Here is a 22419-nt window from a genome sequence, read left to right as displayed (position 1 = left end):
AGAGAAACCCTGTCTTGAAAAAACCAAAAAAAAAAAAAAAAAAAGAACTATAGATAGCTGAGTCACTCCCATACACAGAAATTTACAATGGCCTAGGGGGAAGGTAGACTATACAATAGACTAGAAGTGGAACTATGGGCAGGGGCACGAAGCCCTGGCTTCTAAGATTAAGCTGACCTTACGTGGGGCTGCTTTTGATCCCAGTTGTTAACATTGATTTTATCCCAGTTGGTTCCTGTTACCTTTTAGTACACATTCCTCTGTTTTGTTGTAAAAGTAATTTTGCATCAGATAACTTCAATGTACCTTGGATGGCCTTAATGTATCTCTTAACTTCTTTGTTTTCTATAATATATAAGACTGATGCTCACTTTGACAAATTACATTCAGATACACACTCTCTCTGTGTCCATGTCTGTTTGTCATCTGTGCCAATTCCTTGCTTGCCTGTAACTGGAACCCTGAGTTTTCCTGCGGATTGAGGATCCGATTGAGGTCTGTCTGCAACTGTAATTGTGAAGGCTCATTATATTCCTTATTATGTACCCTTTTTATTTTAAAGAACTTAAAAAAAAATTTACTTACATGAGTACACTGTCGCTGTCTTCAGACACACTAGAAGAAGGCATCAGATCCCATTACACATGGTTGTGAGCCACCATGTGGTTGCTGGGAATTGAACTCAGGACCTCTGGAAGAGCAGTCAGTGCTCTTAACTGCTGAGCCATCTCTCCAGCCAACATTCTATTCTTTATTCTAACTTTATTACAGCCTTCTGGCAAAACAACTAAAACCATCTCCTTAAACTTTCCTCCTAAAATGAGTCAAATCAGGAATTCTATAAAGTCATGAATTAATCTAAGCATCACTAATTCAGGAAAGTTCATCTTCACACTGATCTGCACCAAATTTAGCCAATAGGGTGGACTGTCACCCAGGACTAATCACACCAGGCTACAGGCAGTGACACTCACACCAAGCTGAGTAACTGAGGAGTGTGGCAATGACACACATGAGGAAGCACATCAGTGGCGAGAAGCAGTCCTGAGACAAAGTCTCTGGGGCCGTGCCTCACCAGAGCATCCGCATTGCAGCCACATCCAGGGAGCTCACTTGCCCATTGCAGCTCTTCCTGCATGGTGTCTGCCAGCTTATTCTACTTTTAATTTCTGAAGAACCATGACACTATTTTCTGGTATCTATTTGCATTCTTGTCCATAGAAGACTTAGTGGAGTGAGCTAGCATCTAATGGGACTTAGGTTTGTGTTCTTTGATGAGGATGTGAGGAAATGTTTGCAAATATGTGTCTGAGAAGGGATTAATATCCAGAATGTATAAGGCACTCAACAAACAGCAAGAAAAAGTTTAGTTAAAAAATAGTCAGAAGACATGAATACACATCATTCAAGAGAGAATCTGGATGGCTAGTGGTATGTGAAAATGTCTAAGCACCACCCCCTTCATTGACTGTTTCCTTTGCTTTGCAGGAGCTTTTAGTTCGATGCAATCCCATCCTCAACTTTTACTTTTATTGCCTGCACTTTTCAGAGTCTCAGTCACAAAATCTTTGAGTAACTGTCATAAAGTATGTCTTCAACTGCTAGTAGTATAATTTTGGGTCTTACATTTGCATCACATTTGTTTTGACTTTTTTCTGTGGTAAAAGATAGGACTACTCAGATTAGTTACTTGTTGCTGTGACAAAATGCTGTTACAGAAGCAATGTAAGAAAGGTTCCTGCATCCTCGCATGACCTGGGTCCTGGAAACCTGAAAAGGGTCAACAAGACAATGAAGAAAGGACAGGTAGACACACAGATGCATTGGTACAGAAAAGTTGGGATTGGGTAGTCTTTGGTAGCTCTGATGGAGTAGCCATGACACCCTGGAAGGTTATATGCTTATTGTGTACCATTGGACAGTGAAGCAGGGTTGGTAGATACAGCTGAAAAGGCTAATCTCACTCAAAACGGTCTTTGTAGGGGAATCTCTCAGGCCATGGTAGACATTTTCTGCACACAGTCAATAGTCACACTTGGACTTGAGGAGGGACTTTGTCACCCCTCTAAGCCTCACTGGGATGGGGGTGGAGTTATCACTCCATGGCTGACATAGATGTCCCATGTCAGCAGTACACACTCACTCAAGACTTTCACTCACTCACTACAGGGAGGAGAGGTTCATTTTAAAGGATAGCCACCACTGCCAGGCCCAATAAATGAGGATTGTGCCCTGGCCAAGCCAATAATCTGATAAGAGTAAACAAAATGTCCAGGTCAGAGATGGGAAGTCCTGGTTACATAGGAAGCTTAACATTCAGGGCAGTGTGAGGTGTGCATTCAGCATCTCAGTCAAGGAGGTCAAGGAGGCAGCAGTGGGATGCATGAGCCTGCAGGTTTTCACGGTTGTGGGTGGAGACAGGAGTTTGGGGGTTGTATTAGTTGCTTTTCTCATAGCCTTGACAAAACGCCAGCAAAGGTCATCTAGGAAGGGTTATTTCAGCTCACAGGTCCAAGAGGACGAGGAATCCTGTTATAGGGGATGAGGCTATGTTCATGATTAGAGGGGATACGAGCGCTCACCTGGCTTTCTACTCAGTCCAGGAGTCCAGTCCCTTGGGATGGTGCCAATTACGTGCACAGAGGGGCTTTTTACCCCCTGTGAACAGTCAGGACCTCCTTCATAGGCATATTCAGAGGATGGGCTGGTGTGGATAGCCCTGGTGCTGTTTGTATTTTGATGCTAATTCTGCTTCCCCAAGAGGAGCCTCCTCAGGCAAGGAGTGAATCACATACCCAGGTAACTTCTTGTGAACCTTCTCACCATTTTAACTTGTAAAATAAAGGCTAGAGCCAGTGATTGGGCAGTGGAAGGGAAAGGTGGAGCTAAAAGTTTGGTGGGGGGAAGACAAGGAAAGGAAGGAGAAAGAGGAAAACAGAGAAGAGGTGGAAGGAAAATGGAGCAGAAGCACATGGCCTAGAGAAACTGCAAGTTACAAGGGATTTCATAGATAGGGAATATAGTCATGTCATGGTAGATCTGTCCAAGCTAGGCACACAGCTTATATTCATATTAATTAAGTTTTGCTTTCCTTGCACCGGCTTATTTGGATTGGAGATTTACTGCAACAAATTGGCATCTAATGTGGTGCTTGAACCCACAACCCTGAGATTAAGAGTCTTGGGCTCTACCGATGAGAATTCTCATGCAGAGGGAAGATTATGTATTAGAATGGATATTTTTAGCACATAGAGTAAGAAACTAAAAACTTACACTGAGAAGGTCTCTGAATTAATACTAAAAGGAAAAATGAGACTTCGACAATTAGTCAGAATGGACCCGGCTGAAATTGTGGTACCTTTTACTAACAAAGAAATTGCCTCAGTATGGGCACAAGATGAACATTGGCAAAGAGCATGCAATAATTTCTTGGGAGAGATTAACAACAGATACCCTAAAAGCAGGCAGCTTCAGTTCATAAAAAAGAACTAATTGCATTCACCCTCAAATAATAAAGGGCGTTTCAATATTTGGAACCCTTACGTTTTACACTGATGCCAGTAAATCAGGAAAGGCAGGCTACTGAAGGGAAATGAAATTTAAAGCCTGGGATTCATGCAACTTATGTCCAGAGAAATAGTTGTTTGTAAGCTTGGAAGCCTGAGGCTGAGAGCACAGTGAGACAGGCCTGGGCACGCCCAGGAAGGTCATTGTTGAAACATTCCTGGGACTGAACCAAATGTTCTGCTGACCCGCCCCTCAGGTCTTCTAGCATTCCTGACTTGCACGTACCATCCTGCAAATGTGTACGTTTAAATGGGCCAATTCTTGCTAGCCCCTCCCCCTCCCCCTATAAAAACCCCTAGCTTTCCAGCCACGTGGTCGGTGCCTCTACCTCCTGCGTGAGGTATGCATCGGCCTGGAGCTCCGCCATTAAAGTACCTCGTGCTCTTACATCAAGATGGTTTATTCGTGGTTTTTGGGTGTCGCCTTCTCGAGACTAAAGTGGGGAAGGCTCCCCACGGAAGTCTTACAGGACAAATCAGAAGATGTGAGTAAGGTAGCTGGGAGTCCTTATTCCTTAGTTCAAAAATCAGAATTGTATGCAATACTCATGGCGTTGTCATATTTTCAAGAGTCCCTTAACATAGTAACTGACTCTCAATATGCAGAAAGGGTTGTTTTACACATAGAGACTGCTGAACTTATTCAGGATGGTTCTGAATAGACTTCACTATTCATTCAGCTACAACAAGTGATGAGAAATAGGAGTCATCCACTATATATAACACGTAAGATCCCATACAGGTCTGCCAGGCCCTCTGGAGAAAGTTAATAATGAAATTGACCAACTGCTGATAGTGTGGAGCCCCAGCTTTAACACTCCCCGAACCTGTTCCCCAGATCATTAGAAATGTGGCCAGTAAAGAGCCTTTGTTCTCAAAGGCCGTCAGGGAGCCTTCTGTTCCTCCGCCTGACAGCTAGCTAGGCAATTATCTCAGTTGCCCCAGCCAGGCGCCCATCTCTCCATGTTTGGGACCAAGAATGTGCACCAAAAGATAGCTTATGTCCCCTCCGACATAAATGAGCCATATATTACCTTCCCATCCCCTGTGGAATGTTTACCAAGGACAGCTCTGCTGGAGAAAAGCTGTAACTCATCCCTACCCCATTCCTTTAAAAGCCCTCAATTGAAACAGCTCAGGGTCGATCCATGAGCTCATCCTCAACATGTTGATTTTTCCTGATTAAACCTCATGCATATTGCATCAAGAATGGTTTCTCTCGAGTTACTGGGGCGTCATCTCATCCTGGGACTGGAGTGAGGATATCCCCTGGAACGGGGGTCTTTCATTAGGAAGTGTACTAGAGGCTTCAGAATTCCATAAAAAAAAAAAAAAAAAAAAAAAAAAAAAAAAAAAAAACAAAAAAAAAACTCATGTTAACAGCAAAGGTTTAAAGAAAGAATTCTCTATCACTTGGCAACAAGACAAGGAAATAGGGAGGTAATGTCTTACTTGCTCTTTATATAACCAAACTCCATTGCCTACAGGAACTAACCCTAAGGGTACCCAAAGAAATGACATTTGGCAAATGGATGTTTTCCATTTTACAGAGTTTGGTAAACTGAAATATGTGCACATACTATAGGCACATATTCAGGATTTCAATGGCAACTGCCTTAGCATCAGAAAAGGCTGATTCTGCAATTATACATTTGTTAGAAGTTATGGACACTATGGGACTACCCACACAAATTAAAATGGACAACGGTCTGACATATATCCCTAATAAGATGAAGCAGTTTTGTACATATTATAATACAAAACATGTTACAGAAGTATCACACAATCCTACAGGACAAGCAAATGTGGAGAGATCTAATCGAACTTTAAGGGAGATGCTTAACAGGCAAAAGGGGGCAACAAAAACCCCAAAGATAGATTACATAGTGCTTTATTAACCTTAAATTGTTTAAATGCTAATGAACAAAACACCACAGCTGCTGAAATACTTTGGAGTGTGGAAAAAACTATGGAACTAAACCAACCTGTTTATATTAAGGATATTCTGACATCAGAGTGGAAAATGGGAAATGTGTTACGCCGGGGGAGGGGTTATATCTATGTTTCCACAGGAAAATAAAAGCTGTGGGTTCCTTCCAATTTAATAAAAATCAGACATGACAGAGGGAGACCTCCTGAAGACCTTGGCTATGGAGAAGAAGAAGGAGACGAACACAATCAACAAAATAGGTGATGTATATGTGGTGATGTTTATGTCTCTGTGTATGGAGACAGCTCTGGAACCAGCTGAGACTAAAATGTCTACACACAGCCAATAACACTTATTTCTCATGGCTTGTTACTATATACCATCCTTTATGAGGGCAAGTATACAAAGTTATATTGCAGTTTGATTATGTGATCAAACTAACCTAAAGAAAGGCAGTCATCTTTCTTGATCTTCATTGACCAATCTGTGTACCCTGCATGCTCCACGTGAATGTCTTTACAGAACTATATGTTGCTTGTAAGTTTTATATACCGCAGGATGAAAGAAGAGAAAGACAGCCCTGCAAAGAAAGATTCACACTCCGGGATGCTAAGATTCTGGGACCTTACATTCCAGCTCCTTGTTTGATTCCACATCAATTATATCAAAGCTGCTTTTTTGAAAGACTTGCTTCCAGAACTTTTCTAGAATAGCTAGCTTGCCTATCCAGCCTTTCAGACTGTAATAGTTAAGATGTCAGCTAAGCAATGAACTTTCTCAGCACGTAGTGGCTAGAAGGCAGCTAGCTCTCCTTTGACAAAGCCAATTTTCATATTTCCCTCAAGGCCCCCAGAAGGGAATTCTTCACCCCAATTTAGCTTGAAGCAGACAAAAGAAGATCATTGTCCCAGTTCCTTATGTTGGGGTGGATGGTTCTGGTTATTTTAGGAATTATAGATATGTTGTCATTTTAAGGGATACTTTACCAATGTAGCTTTGGACAGGGAGGGAACTAGAGAGCTTAAACTCAGTGATTTCTACCTTTCATCTTCTCTATCCTTCCTTCTTAGGTAAAGGGGAAGGGGGTGGAAGAGAAACGAGGGATAGAGTAATATCATAGAAGTTAGAGAAATAGACAAATAGGGATAGGTTATCAAGTTTACTCTTTTTTTTATATATAAATCTTTATTTATTTATTATATGTAAGTACACTGTAGCTGTCTTCAGACACTCCAGAAGAGGGCGTCAGATCTTGTTAGGGATGGTTGTGAGCCACCATGTGGTTGCTGGGATTTGAACTCTGTACCTTCGGAAGAGCAGTCGGGTGCTCTTACCCACTGAGCCATCTCACCAGTCCCTCAAGTTTACTCTTAAACAAAGCATTACATTGCTATATCTTACATTGGTAGAAATCCTTATAATTGACACAAAATTGAAGTTATAATCTCTTACATTGGTACAGAATTTATTTGATACAAATTTAAGGTATTCATTGGTATGAATTTTTTTATTGATATAAATATTGGGATTAATATTGTTACTCTCATACAGGCATTGTACCTATAAAGCACATTTAAGAATACAAAGGCTTAGGCCCAGTTCTTCTATAACTGCTATTACAAACTGTTTTTAAATGATTAAGCAATACCAGTTAAGGTTCTGAGTTAATTAAAAGGGTGTTTTTGAAATATATCAATTAGAAATGGCTGAGAGTAGTCAAGGCTTGACAGTTCAGAGAAGCTTTGGGTAGATAGATAGACTTCAAAGGCATCAGAAGTCCACAGAATATGACATTTATGGCCATTTCTTTATTAAAGATCATTTGACTAGAGACATGTCTGCTCCTGACAGCATCCCTTTCTTGGATTCAAAGACAAAATTGAGCATCAGTGGAGTTGCTGCAGTTATGGTGAGACAGCCACAAGGCAAGAATTGGCTCAATTCATCTACAGACAATATACTGTCCAGAAAAAGGACACATTACGCAGAATAGTCGACTGATAATTTCTGCCTTACAAAGGTCTGTCAAATGATTCTGGGCCAGAAGGCTGAAGTTTTCTCCAATCTATAGAGGGTCGCTATAGATTGGCTAAGTTTTGGAAGTTATGCTTTGTGCTCCTTATAGTTTCAGGTAACATTAGTCATTCTCGGATTTCTGACAGGGTTAAAGACTGGTTGTAGTCTCATAGCCAAACCAAGCTGTTTAGCATTGAGAAAGGTGATATAGATTTGAGAGGATGGTTTTCAGATGGCATACAATCTAAAACCAGGACATAACAGGTGTAGAATTATAAGTCTTTTAAGTTAGGATGCATGTGAGAGTGCTTATCTAATCGGTAAAATTGATGGACTGGGTGTTAGTGTATCTTATACTTTATATAGTGTATCTTATACTTTATATAGGATGGTAATAGTTGTGCTAAATTTATATTTGAGAGAAAAGAGCCTTTTAATTGGACAAAAAGGGGAAAATGTTGTGAGTTTCCCTGGTGCTGTGTGTATTTTGATGCTAATTCCACTTCCCCAAGAGGGGCTGCCTCAAGAGAGGAGTGAATCCTATACTCGGGTGACTTCATGTGACCCTTCTCCCCATTTTAACTTGTAAAATCAAGGCTAGAGCCAGTGATTGGGCAGTGGACAAGAAAGGTGGAGCTGAAAGTTTTAGAGAGAGAGGGAGAGAGAGGAGGAGGAGAGACAAGGAGAGGAAGGAGAGAGAGGAAGACAGAGAAGAGGTGGAAGGAAAATGGAGCAGAAGCACATGGCCTAAAGAAACTAAGCTACAAGGGATTTCATAGATGGAAAATATAGTATTGTAGTGGTAGATCTGCCCAATCTAGGCACACAGCTTTGCATTTACACACTATCTGAGTCTGGGATAGCATTCTTAGGTGAAAATCATGGGCACTTACTGTAGAAAGAGCATCAAGGGCTGTGGTCCCTGGGTACTTCAAAGTGAAGCACCTGCAGAGCAGAGGGTATGGGGAGGAGCCACAGCCAGGTGGGAGGGGCCAGGTGTGCACAAAGGAAAGATGGCAGTCAGTGGTCAGACACAAAGGCAGGAAAACTGAAACTGGACTTTGAAAAGAAGGTCACAAGGTTACATATTTTAGCCACAAGAGGTGACAAATTCTTACTGACATGAGTTTAAAACACCAAAGTATAAGTAATTATCTGCAACAACTCTTTCTATTGCCTATAATTCAAAAGAGAGAGAAAAAGTTCAAACAGCAAACAGAAAGTGGGGTCAAAGAAAGTAAAGGCGCAGTGCAGGCTCTGAGATCAGCAGTCAGTCAAAAGCTCCTGTGGGCAAAGACCAGCACCGGTAGGACAGAACAGCAGCCTGCAGACGGAAGACTTTCACCAACGCCACATCTGACAGAGGACTGATATCCAAAGCATAGAAAGAACTCAAGACACTAGACATTAACAAACCAAATAATCTACTTAAAAATGGGGTTCAGATCTAAACAGAGAAATCTTAAATGGACAGAAACACTTAGAAATGTTAGCTGGGCGTGGTGGCACACACCTTTAATCCCAGCACTCGGGAGGCAGAGGCAGGCGAATTTCTGAGTTCGAGGCCAGCCTGGTCTACAAAGTGAGTTCCAGAACAGCCAGGGCTACACAGAGAAACCCTGTCTCGAAAAAAAAAATGTTTAACATTCTTAGCCATCAGGGAAATGCAAATCAAAATGATCCTGAGAGGAGTCCCATGCCTTGAGAGGGTGCCTGGCCTGGATTGCTAGGACCCAGAGACTGGATAGCCCCAAGAACTAGGGTAGAGCCAAACACAACTGACAAAAAATAAAATAAAATAAAATAAAATAAAATATCAATGAAATAATTCCTAATGATATTCTGCCATACTTAGATCAGTCCCTTGTCTATTTGTCATTAGAGAGGCTTCCTCTCTGGCAGCAGATGGTTACAGGTGCAGAAACCCACAACCAGATATTATGAAAGAGAACCTAAATTGGAGGTCTCTATCAGGTGCCGCCCCACTCTCGGGGTGGGGGAACACTGTAGAAGAGGAAAGACTGTAGGAGTCAAAAGGCACGGAGGACTCCAGAAGACTGTGGCCCATTGAATCAACTAGACAGGGCTCACAGAGGCTCACAAAGACTGAAGCAGCAAGCATGGGGCTATATGGGTACTCTGCATATGTTATGGCTATTAGCCTGGTGTTTTTATGGTCAGTAAGGGATTCTGTCTCAGAAACCAGAGAAGACAGTTTCTGAAGAAAGACACCCAAGATTGATCTCTACATGCACACAAAGATATGTGAGCACACTTCATGCAAACATACACACACACACCATACACACACACACCACATGCAGTGAGCTTTGGAAATCAGGGCAGCATTCACCAGCTACGGTAGCTTCCTGGATGAGGCAGGGTGCAAGGCACAATGCCACGTTAACAAACTTAGCATCTACTAGATCTGGCATTCGATACCTTAGGTAACAAAAGGCAAACTGGGCATAGTGGCACACACCTTCAATCCCAGCACTCAAGAGACAGAGGCAGGTGGATCTCTGTGAGTTTGAGGTCAGCCTGGTGTAGCATTCCAGGACAAAAACAAAGAAGGAGGAGGAAGAGAAGGAAGGAAGGAAGGAAGGAAGGAAGGAAGAGGGGAGAGAAGTGACAAAAGAAAATATTGATTTTTACTACATCCTCCAAAAAAGGAGAATCTTACCGGATTGGTGTGCTTGGTCCTTCTGGGCCGTCCAACTCATATGAGAAAACATTGTCCCATCTGAAATTCAGATTCCAGTCAAAAGCTCCCCTTACAATAGGTGCCGCCATATAATCCAAGGTTAACTCATTGATGACATCGATAATCGGGCATACCACCATTTTGTGGTCCTTAGCAATGGCATGCAGCAAGGGCTCTAGCCAGACTCTATTCACCTCACAGTGACTGTCCAAGAACATCAGGATGTCCCCTGTGAAGGCAAGAGCAGACTAACATTGATCCTTGTCTTAGAGTTACTGTTGCTGTGATAAAAAGCATAGCCAAAAGCAACTTGTGGAGGGAAGGGTTTATTTGGTTTACATTTCTACATCATCATCACCAGAGGAAGTCAGAACAGGAACTCAGACAGGACAAGAATCAGGATGCAGGAGTATTGCTTACTGGCTTATTCTCATGGCTTGCCCAATCTTTTCTCTTATAGAACTCCGGACCACCAGCCCAGAAGGTGGCGCCATTCATGAGGGGCTAAGCTCTCTCACTTCAATCCCTAATATGGAAATGCTCTACAGGCCTGCCTAGAGCCTTCATGGGGCATCTTCTCAGCTGAGGTTCCCTCCTCTCTAATGACTCTCTCTTTTGTCAAGTTGATGCAGCTGTCCACCACAGCGCCTGAAGGGAAGGCATTCGATCCAAATGCAAGCTGGATGAAATGAATATTCATTGAATATTTCCTACATCCTTGGTTCCTTGGTTGCATTAAGGGAAATGGGAAATACATCTTTTATTATGTCCAAAATGGTGAGACTCCATGGACGGTGGACGTTCAGAAGAGACTAGAGAGCTGCAGGTTAGATAATGGCTTGGAGAAAACTCTAGAGCAGTAGATAGAACTGAGAAGAGCTTTAGTTTTCAAAGATCTTTTCAGGAGGCCAGATAGGTGGCTCAGACATTAAATGCTCGCCTTATAAGCATGAGGCCACCAAGTTTAACCCCTACCACTCACATTTAAAAACCCCAAACTCTCCGGGCTTGGTCACCTGTTCTTATAGCCCTAGCTCTGGGGAGGTGGAAACAGGTCATTCCTGAGGTCAGGTCTGTGAGAGAAGCTGCCTCAAACAAAGAAAGCAGCAGTGATGGCACCCGAGAAATGATGCCTATGTTTGACCTCTAACTCTTTGTTTCAGGACACAAGAACCTGGAAATCTCAGAAAGTGCCATTTGAACTCTAGTCCACATCTCTAACAGGCTGCCAGAGATGCACTGAGTATGGTATTATTAGACAGCCATGTCTTACAGTAGTCCACGTCTCTAACAGGACACCAGAGAGGCACAGGAATGTGGTATTATTAGACAGCCGTGTCTCATAGCCCAGGCTTTGCTTTCCACAGTCAGATCCCTGGGATCAACTGAAGTCTGAAACTATTAATGGCAAATTACAGACACAAAGAGCCTTTACACTACAAGCTTCTCTGACCAATGTGATGGAATTTCACATTGTCCCGCTTGGCTCTACAGGACACATAAATTATCCCTCATTCAATATGTCTATGCTGTAGACGCTACCTGCCAATCAGCGGCTTGGCTGTCTGGGGTTTCAGAGGAACTTGAGAGGGGTTGGGAGTGTTTGTGTTAATAATGGTTACCAATTATACTGAGACAGCAGAAGACATAAGCCACAGAACAGCTTGTGCATCAGCTGGCAATACTCTGGTGCCATACACTTAGCATCAGTACGTTAGACATCCCCTGAGGGTCTTGGGAATGTCACCGTTGTGTAAAAGAGGGTGACTGTCCGGGTTGGTTGAGAAAGCTCTCTCTGATAAAGTGAAAGAGAGACCTTCTAAGGTCCCTTTAAGCAGAAAACTGAACAAAATAAGGTCATGCAGGCCCTGGGATGTTGTACCATGCCCTGCCTCTCCACTGGGGTGCCTGCCCCACTCCACCAGAAGAAGTCAGGGCAAAGTTGGAAGTGGGGAGTCCATAGATTCTCATTCTCCTCTCTGGGTACATGAGTGCAGTACATGGCTCTATCTTTCCCTCCAGATGTCTGTGTGCCAGGCAGGGAGGAGAAGGGCAGAGCCCGGGATGGTCAGAATCTGGCCTAGTTCAGAGTTTCCAAGAGTACAGAAGGGACAGAAGGGAAAGGACCTTCCTCCAGAATTTAGGTGCAGCTCTCTAAGACAAAGGCCTTCCTCACTACGATCCTTAATGAGATGAGCCTTGCTTGTTCATACTGGTTTTATTTGATGGTGGATGTGAATGCATACACTTTATTCAGGGTGAGCCAGGAATTAAATATCTTTTGCAGGAAGGAATGCCCAGGAGAGGAATCTCATTGGCTGAACACTGGGGCCTGTCTAGACACCTCATTACATGGAGAAGAACTCCAGGTGTTAGGATGCACCAATGAGTACCCAGAATTCTCATGGGCTATTGTGGTTATGTGTTCCAGAGCAGGTAGAGGTAGATAGGGATGGCTCCACTCCTGCCACTCTCAAATCTGAGATTCCCAGGGTTTTAACTCATTCAACCTTACCATTCTTATGCCTGCCTGGTAACAAGGTCCCACCTGCCCTACACTGGGAGGCTATTCCAAGAGGTGATGTGCAGAGGCTCTGAGACAGGAACATACCTGGTGTGTCTGAAGAAAAGCAAGAGAAGTGCCCCTGAGGGAGGGCGAGCAAGGAGGGGCAGGAAACAACAGAGAACAGAGAGACAGAGAAAGTGATCATGGTCGTTTAAATTCTTAGAAGCTTTGAATATAGTTCTCTTAACTAAAATTCAGTTCAAGCAAAATTTCTCTCCTTCTTTGTTCCTTTGTGATGAGGGGGCTTATTTGGCTCACATACAGGCACAACACATTGTGGTAGGACAGAGTGGCAGGAAGAAAGGTGGGACAGCCAGTCAACAGTGTTTGTTCTGAGAGCAGAGAGATAAACCATCACAAACACCAAATTTCTAACAAAAATACAATTGTTCTTAACCATCAAACGATTATGCTAATAAGTGTCTATTAGTTATTTTGCTGTTGCTGGGGTAAAACACTGTAACCAAGGCAACTTGTAGAAGAAAACATTTTGTTGGGGTTTCCAGTTCCAGAGGGAAAGGGTCCATCATTCATTATGGTGGGGACATGGCTGCAGTAGGCAAGCATGGTGCTGGAGCAGCTGCAGAGACAGTGCACCCAGATTCACAGACAGGAAGCAGAGGGTACCCTGGGGATCATGGGAGGCTCAAAGCCCCCCGCCTCTATCAGAGTCTCACCTCATAATCCTTTCCATCTCATCTAAATTACCACAAAGTAATTACATTCTTAAAGAGTGCTTTAAAGTTTGGAAAATTTCATTGCAAACAAACAATCCCATAAATCTAGATTTTTTAAAAAGTGACTAAACAACATATAGACAAATTTTGCATAATTTCCCTAACACAGGTAATCTGCTTTATGTTGATTTTTGGTAAAAAAAAAAAAACAAAAAAACCAAAAAAACAAAAAACAAAACTATATTATCCATTCTATGAATCCAGTAAAGCAAAACATAAGAAAATAATACTGAAAAAGAAATTTATAAACCAATTTTTCTTTTGAATGTAGATGCAGTTAGCATGGGGGTACAGAAAGAGGGGAGAGGGAAGACGTGAAGTAGTTACTTAGACATGAACGTCTATATAAGGGCATCAGGGGACTCCATGCGGCCCAGAACTGGCCCCATCCTGCTGTCGAGCGTTTCTTGGAGTACCACAGCCTGCCTGCCCCAGCTTCGCTGCTCTCTTTACTCCTGCAGGGCCGTGGACTCTCAGGTCTCCTGCTCAGTGTCAGGCCAGGAGCTTCCGCCTCATACACCTGGCTCTACCCTCTGTGGCCCTCTCTAGATAGAGCCCTTCTCCCTGCTCTGGCAGCCTCCAGAGTGCAGGGCAAGCTGGAATGATAACTTTACTGATGCCTGGCATGTGGGCTGGATCATGCTGTGTGGAAGCCATCTACCCTTGGCGACACTTAACAGCAAGACGTTCTCTTTGTTTTCTGGAATGGAAGGCTGTTGGGGTCCCATTGCTGTCGATGGGCTGATGCTATAGCCTCCCTAGTACAGCTTTTGTGAAGGACCTTCCATGGAGCCTATCCTGAAATCTTCTAAAATCCAGCTCAAACTCCATTTTGGAGTCTCCTTAGAGACACTCAGTTGGTGATGGGACTGGTGCCATGGCCTTGGTAAAAGACTGCCTTCCATATGAAATGATAGTTTGGATAAGAATATTTTGGAGGCAATGGAAGATTAAAGATTTAAGCCTGCTGTGACGTGAAGGTCTCCAACATTGTTCCTATGCAGGAAGGAAGAGTCCCCATGTCATGATGGTTGTAGCCTGACTATGAGATCTCTCTACAGGCTTCCCTGTTGGAACACCTGGGCCCCATTGGTGGTACAGTGTGGGAAAGTTATGGAACCTTTAGGAGGTGCAGCCTAGCTGGAGAAAATGAGGCAATGGATTGCTCCTTGAGGTTTTATAGCTCAGCCCACTTCCTGTTCGTCCTTTGCTTCCTGCCTGCAGACACAAGGTGCCCAATCATCTTCTGCTCCTACTACCATGTCTTCCTTGCAAAGATAGGCTGTGTACCCTGATACAGTGAGACACATGAACCCACTTCCTGCTTAGTGATGGCAACAACCCTAGCTTAAGAGAGCATCCATACCTGAAGCACGGGAGGCGCCAATCATCTTTGATCTGATATGACCCTCTCTCCTTTTGTTTCTTATTAATTTAATTTTTCCACGAAAAATTTCCAGATGATAGTCCAGTTTGTCTTTCAAATCATCTGGAAAAAAATAGTTGATACTTGACAATTTATAAACTGCATCTATAGAAATTCAAATCATTATCATTATGACCAATTTCCAAAATAAAACAAAAGAGAACAAAACAAGACAAAAAAACCCAAACCACTATATGCTTTGGGTGACATATTGTTGTTTTACTAAGTAATTATTAAAATTTGGTAGAAAAAATACAGGTTATAAGGCTTTTAGTTTAACTTGGTTTTACTACTCATTATACAAGTTGTACTGTGATCAACTTTGCTTCTATTTTCTTTTTTTCTTTTTTTTTTTTTTTTTTTTTTTTGGTTTTTCAAGACAGGGTTTCTCTGTATAGTCCTGGCTGTCCTGGAACTCACTTTGTAGACCAGGCTGGCCTTGAACGCCTGCCTCTGCCTCCCGAGTGCTGGGATTAAAGGCGTGCGCCACCACGCCCGGCTTTGCTTCTAATTTTGTAGTGGTTTGAAGGTAAGTTATGAAACCAATTGAGTTCAAGAACCCCCTCCCCCCACTCCTTCAAGCTGAGAAAGCCCATTGGCACTCTTTGTAGGCATGTCCAGGAAAGACAGGCTTCAGCTTAAATTTTGTTATACAACTCATGATAAAGTCAATCTGAATTGAAATCAGGAAGATATTGATCCTGAGTTCCATTGTGTCGTGTGTTTGAGGCTCTACATGAGCCCAAGGCTAAGGTCAAGGAGTGGTAAGGATGGTTGGTCTGAGAGCACAGTCAGGTATATATATGCAGGTCAATAGATATAATGGACTGAGTGTTTGTGTTCATCAGCCCCAAATGCATGTATCAAAACCACCAATGTGATAGTATCTTGGAGTAGGGCCTTTGGCAGTGTTAGATCGTGAGGATGAAGTCCCTGTGAGTGGACTCATAGGAAGAGGCTTGAGAGCTCTCTTGATCAAAGGAGGATGGAGAAACCAGGAACAAATGCCTTTACCAACAGCCTCGTCTGATTGGCGCCTTGGTGTCAGGTCAGTGCTTGTTGCTCAAGCTACCACGTCAAACTGACAAGAGACCAACATGTTTCCAGACTCTTGGTGCTGTGCTGAAAGGCTGGCAGATGTAGTCACTCCTAGAATTGTGTGCCCACTATAGGATTTGTGAACTTCTGAGTAAGGAGGCACAACTCCTCTGGCTAGGAGGTACATTTGCACCCTGCACCCAACTTCAGTGAGATTTCCTGTCCAGTAAGCTGGACAGGCATCTAAGCTCTATGAGCAGATAAGGCAGTGTGGGCAAAGGAAGAAGCATTCACCCGTGTACAAGACTCAATGGTGATGACCCCTATGGAAATGTTATATGGTAGGCACCTGGCCAATATCATATAACTTCCAAACAGTAGCATGAGCTTGGGTTACACACAGAGCAACTTAGTCTCTCCCACAGGGTGGCCAGCGTGGAATGTATTTTCTTCTCAGCATATCTTTTTTCCTTTCAAGTTCATCATGAACTAACTTCCCAGTAGGTTAGATGACTTTGAAGGCCTGAAATCATGACAGATTTGGGGTCAATCTACCCAATATTGACATGAGAATCCTGGCACTCCTGCCTTTCTAAGGTAAATGGACAACCAATGTAAAAATCTAAGCTTGGGTAACCAGACTGATGCTTTGGTGTCATTGATGTTTTGGTGTCATTGTTCTGTCTTAAAAGTAACACAGAGAGCCCAGCACATATGTGCAGTTGGTCCTCTCCCCTGTGTCAAGCTCTGACTTGTTCTCCACTTCCTTTCTTTCTTTCTTTTTCTTTCTTTCTTTCTCTCTCTCTCTCTCTCTCTCTCTCTCTCTCTCTCTCTCTCTCTCTCTCTCTTTCCTTCTTAACAGGATTCTCAAGTAGCTCAGATTGGCTTTGAACTTGCTTTATAGCTATGGATAACCTTCTATGGTGCTGGGATTTTAGGTATACACCACACCTAGCCACCTAGTTTATGTAGAGTTGAGGATTTAATCCAAGGTTCTATGCATGCTCAGCCAACACTCTACCAATGGAGCTTCATTCCCAGCCTTAGCTCCCCATGTTCTTGGGACAAAATTCCAAAAATGCCTTTCACAAGTATACCCCTTTCATAATAATTCCAGCTTTATGCCTTTCCCTGCATTCTTCCAACCCTACATTCATGCATAAACTTCACACAATGCAGAAGAGTTCCATGCTCAGCCTGTTTCTTCTCATCTTGGACATTTAGGGTGCCATTTCTTTTACCTAGAACTCATTTCCTTCCCATCCACCTGGGAAACCCCAAACCATCTATCTGTACCTCTTCCATTTATATGGCACTTCTTTCTGAAATAATCCCTAAAGCCACAGGTAGCCCCTGTGCTGAACCCATAGACCCATCGTGACAAGGTCTGGGTCAGTCTTACGTACCACATACAGGGAGTGCATCAGGGATAGCACCCCCTCAACACCCACTGGAAACATCTGTATAAAACATACCGGTGCCAAGGCATGCATGGTGAACCACACTCAGGAATTCAGCACTTTGAAGGTGGAGGCAAGAGGATCAGGAATTCAAAGAGAGGCTACTCTGGGCTACATGAGAGCAGTCCCCCAAACAAAAACAAGTGTCAAGTATCACTAGAGAATAATGTTGCCTTCCAGACAGACAGACAGTGTCTGCTCACCAAATTCACTCATGTCATCCACCAGAATTATCTCCTCCAGGAGATGCTGCGGACTGAGGTTCACCACACTCGACACTGTTCGGAGCAAGGTGTTAAATTCTTCATTATGGAAGCATATGATGATGCTGGCAGTGGGTAGATTGAATGGGTAGTGTTTCTGCTGACATCTGCAAGAAAAACAGGGAGAGAATTAGTCATCCCAAAGCTTCAAGTGTTCTGAGCCTTCTCCAAATGCCAACCCTTACTTTTGCTTTCTTTAGTTGAGTGAACTAATTAGGATAGTACAATGATGAGGCAGTTAAACGTACAAACTTAACAAGCAAAGTGTTCTTACATTAAAAGAAAACCCTATTTTCATTTATGTTCATTTGTCCACATCTATGTGTACATACACATGTGCATACAAGTATCTGTAGAGGCCAGAAAAGAGGGCATCAGATACCCAGGAGCTAAAGTTAGAGGCCGTTGTGGGCTACCTGATATGGGTGCTGGAAATCAAACACTGGTCCTCTGAAAGAGTAATAAGCACTCTTAACAACTGAGCCATCTCTCTAGCCTGTCCTTAAATTCTTTAATTTTTTTAACCTTTATTTATTTTGTTTTACATGTAGGAAAGTGGGTACATGCTCCTCACGTGGTGGGCGTAGAGAGGAGGAAGTCAGGAGTCAGATCACCCCTTCCGCCACGTGGGCTTCAGTCTCAGGTGGGGAGCAATACTTGGTGGCCCCACTTAGATTCTAACACTACGCTATTCTCACACCTTGAAATTATTTTCTCCTTTATAATTACTTTCTTGACACCCCATTTTCATAATCTTAGGTCTACTTTAAAGATTACATAAAACAATGATTATAGCCATATATTAGTTTCTGTTATAAGTAATGGCCATCTCAATTCATGGAAAGATAATTTCAAAGTAAATTCCCTGTTCTGTACTCCTTGCTATGCTTTGGGGGCTTGACCAAGAATTGTAGAATTAGTGGACCACAAATCCTCTAAGTACTGGCAAAAGGTCTAATTATTGTTGTGTTCACACAAGTGAAGCACAGAAGGTGAGATGCAGTATATTATTGTTTGGAGCTAACCTCAGCAAAATAGAAGGGAGTATACTGTGAGGTGATCCGAGTATCCCCAAAGACTAGTTATAGGAAGACAGCTGGGATCTTTTTTTTTTTAAGATGTATTTATTTATTATATGTAAGTACACTGTAGCTGTCTTCAGACACTCCAGAAGAGGGCATCAGATCTTGTTATGGATGGTTATGAGCCACCATGTGGTTGCTGGGATTTGAACTCCAGAGCAGTCGGGTGCTCTTACCCACTGAGCCATCTCACCAGCCCCTGACAGCTGGGATCTTAAGGAGATAATAGTGAGAGGGCAGAGGCCCTCCGACCTGCTCTGTCACCATAGCAACAGTGATTCCAGGTCGTGAGCTCACTCAGTTCAGAATTGGCATATAGTAACCCTTCTACATAAGACTCTACCTGCAACAGGCTTGTTTATATTTTCTTAATGCCACAGAGTGGGAAGTGTGACGGCTATCAGCCTATCTCTAGGATTTTGTTTTTGTTTTTTAAACATATCTTAAGTATCTTAAGTAGCCTAGGCTGACCTGGACATCTAAGTATGTAGCCAAGACTGGCTTGGAACTTGCTATGTTGTTAACCAGATTACCAACTATTCTTACAAGTTGTCCTCTGACCTCCATACCAACTGGTGGTATGTGCATATGTATACCTGCACACACAATCAAATTAAGAAAATACAAAATTTTAAGATAGGAAATTCAGTTCTTTACCACACTTGAATAGATATAGAGGAGATGGAATAGAAGAAAATAATACAGGAGGGAGAGTTAGTCTTCCTCAGGGAGATGTACCTCAAATGGTCGTCCAACTCCAAGTGGTTAGTCAGTCAGTGTGTATGGTAGCGGACGCCTTTAATCTCAGCACTCCAGGAGCAGGTGCATCTCTGAGTTCAAGACCAGCCTGCCTGATCTATAGAGTGAGTTCCAGGACAGCCAAGCTGAGGCAGTGAAGGAAGCCACTGAAAACAGAAAGCTGATGAAGATGTAACTGAACAAGGGGATCATGTTACAGCCCCAGCAGGCAGCCGAGCTTGGCAGCTTTCACCATGTGGTTCTGGCTTTAGAGTCAACTTTTTTTTTTTTTCCCTAACACGCAATTGTGTGATGGAAGAAAGGAAGCAAGACAGTTGATTCCTTTTAGATCATATTTAGGGGGAATATGTTGGGAATGTGAATGCTTTGGACAGAACTGAGGAAAAATCCTCAAGGGATTTATTTAGCTCCTCAAAACCTCAAGATCATATTCAGCCAATGAGTAAGGTGGTCTTTACACCATCATCAGAATCTTGACATTACCCAACTTAAAGACTTAAGAAGAGGTTAAAGTCTGATTAGTGGAAGGACATACATTTTATCCCTGGAATCTGGCACCTCTCTCTGGATGCCCAGTCTTCTACTCATGATGACATTTAATCCATATCGCCTCAATCCTTGGATAAGTTCTGGATCTGAAAAGTTAACCCTATCTGCAAGAAAAGGAAATTTGAGTCACATAAGTAAAAAACAGTGCTGTTATGCAGGCCACAGAACAAGAACATTCTGAGTTTTCCTGAAACAGTTATTTTCTTGGTCTCAAAACTAACCCCAGATGGCAAAGTTAAAGGTGAAAGCTCAAATCATTTACACAAACCAAAGACTCTTTAGTAAAGTCTTGCCATTAATTTTAGATGAAAGAAAGACACGGAGCCCTTCATTAGTTACTTAGCCTGCTGCTGTGCTAAACACTCCCACAAAAGCAACGGGAGTAGTGAGAGTTCTTTTGACCCCAGGTTTTAGAAGGCCATTATGGAGGGAAGACTCTGTAGCAAGTGCCTAAAGTGCTTAGATACTTTGTGTCTGCAGTCAGTGCATAAGGAGCAAAGTGCTCAGCTCATTTGCTTCCTCCTTCTTATGCAATCCAGGGAATGGTATCACACATACACACTACACACATACTTACATACATGCATACATATATTTGTGCATTCATACATACCTGCCCCGGAACACAAATAGTCACAGATAAAACATCATCAGCAAACCTCCAAGATAATAAATAAACTCATTCTCACTAGCCCAAGAAAGTGCTTGGGGGGAAAGGCAGCCTAATGACAAAGCAGGATGAACCTTTGTTCTACTTGCCCAAAGTCTTGGACCCTCACCTGCACCCTAAGGAAGCAAATAGCAGTATCCTTGCCCCACCTGGTGGTGTCAGTGGGACCAAGCAGAGCCTACTATTCCAACGTCAGCAGCAGGTGATGAGCGCTCTGCTCACTCTCCTGGGTGATGCAGGGAGACTGACCAGGGAGGAGCTCTAACCTTCTCTTGTAGAAGCAGGTGAAACTGAGTCTGCCTGAGTCTGCTGATGTAGTCAGTAGACTGTTGAGCCTCCAAGCCCCCCATGACAGCAAGATGGTCATGGTGGAGCCAGAGAGACTTCCCCTTCCCCCGCATGGGGTCCAGTGGAGAACTACATGTCCACTTTCATCTGGCAGCAATGGCTCACACACATGGCAGTGTGAACCATAATAACTGATATTTTATTTCTCTCTGAACCTGGTGCCAGTGAAGAGCTAAGGACAGTTGAGTCTTTCAACCTTGGTGTCAAAGGGACCCAGAAGGAGAGGAGTGACAGAACGAGCTGACACTGCACCTAGTGACAAGCTTGTTAATAAGTCTGTGACCCACTAAATGGAACTAAAGAGGAGCTGAATTCTTCAAAAAAATTTTGATTCTTTGTGAATTTCACATCATGCCCCTCAATACCTCTCATCTCCCTATCCCTTCGTATCTACCCTGCCCCCTGGCAACCTCCCCCACAAAACAAAAGCCTTGTTGTGGAAGCTGTAGAGTGTCACTGTGTGTCCCACATTTCTTGACTTTCAACTGTTGAATGCAATGAGTCACTCACTGATCTGGATCCAGGCCTCTGGCTCCTGCTATACTTTTAACACTGGGCTCTTACCAGGACTCTCAGGTACCCGGTTGTTACCCTGTGTCATGAAGATCTTGTAGCTTTGGATCTTCAGGATTAGCCCCTTTACACACTCCAGGGCATCAGAGATGGAGTGGATGCTGGGGTGGGCCAACTCAAAGCCCTGGATCTCACTGTGAGCATGGGTGGCAGCCGAGTTGGTCAGCCCACCAATTCTTCTGCACCATACCACCAGGGCAAGCTCTCCAACACTGTTCGAGGCTGGCTCACCCAAAGCCACAATTGGCAAGGCACAGGCACAGGCAGTTCTCCCATTCTCATGTCCCCAGGGTCACTAGGGCCAGCTCTACTGTGCTGCTCAGTGAGGTGTGGGCCTGCTTTCCCAAGTACTCCAGCTGGTGAGGGACAGGGCTAGCTCTCCCACTCTCATGACTGGATGTGAGGGAGATGTGGCTACATCTGTCACCCCACTGATTGCTAGGGTTGATCACCTGCTCTGGCTAACCTGCCTCCCTCATCCTTCCATGTGCACCCTTGTGGGCTTTCCCTGAATAGAGGACAACCAGTCTCCAGTCAAGGGTACATGAGTAGATGCATTCTCCTGCTAGAACCTCCCAACAAACTCTCAAGGGAACTGAATTCTTACGTCACATGTCTACTACAAGATAGTATGCACATCTACTTGTCTGTCGCTGTACCAGTACCATGCAGTTTTTATCACAATTGCTCTGTAGTACAGCTTAAGGTCAGGCATGGTGATTCCACCAGAGG

At 43.4% G+C, this 22419-nt stretch overlaps 1 protein-coding gene across 1 annotated transcript in view; it reads right to left on the bottom strand.

The window, feature by feature from the left end:
• The window catches only part of Galntl5 (polypeptide N-acetylgalactosaminyltransferase like 5), a 44917-nt gene that overhangs the window by 12563 nt on the left and 9935 nt on the right, over positions 1-22419 (bottom strand). The window contains exons 3-6 of the mRNA XM_021191366.1: positions 20083-20200; positions 17647-17813; positions 14886-15008; positions 10196-10445 (exon numbers count right to left, since the gene is read on the bottom strand). Of these exons, the coding sequence (XP_021047025.1) occupies positions 10196-10445; positions 14886-15008; positions 17647-17813; positions 20083-20200 (658 nt within the window). The remainder of the gene's footprint in view (positions 1-10195; positions 10446-14885; positions 15009-17646; positions 17814-20082; positions 20201-22419) is intronic.

The sequence above is a fragment of the Mus pahari genome, chromosome 2, assembly GCF_900095145.1.
Source record: "Mus pahari chromosome 2, PAHARI_EIJ_v1.1, whole genome shotgun sequence".
NCBI lineage: Eukaryota > Metazoa > Chordata > Mammalia > Rodentia > Muridae > Mus > Mus pahari.
The sequence above is the reverse complement of the archived record's forward strand: the minus strand, read 5'-3'. Positions and strand labels throughout refer to the sequence as shown.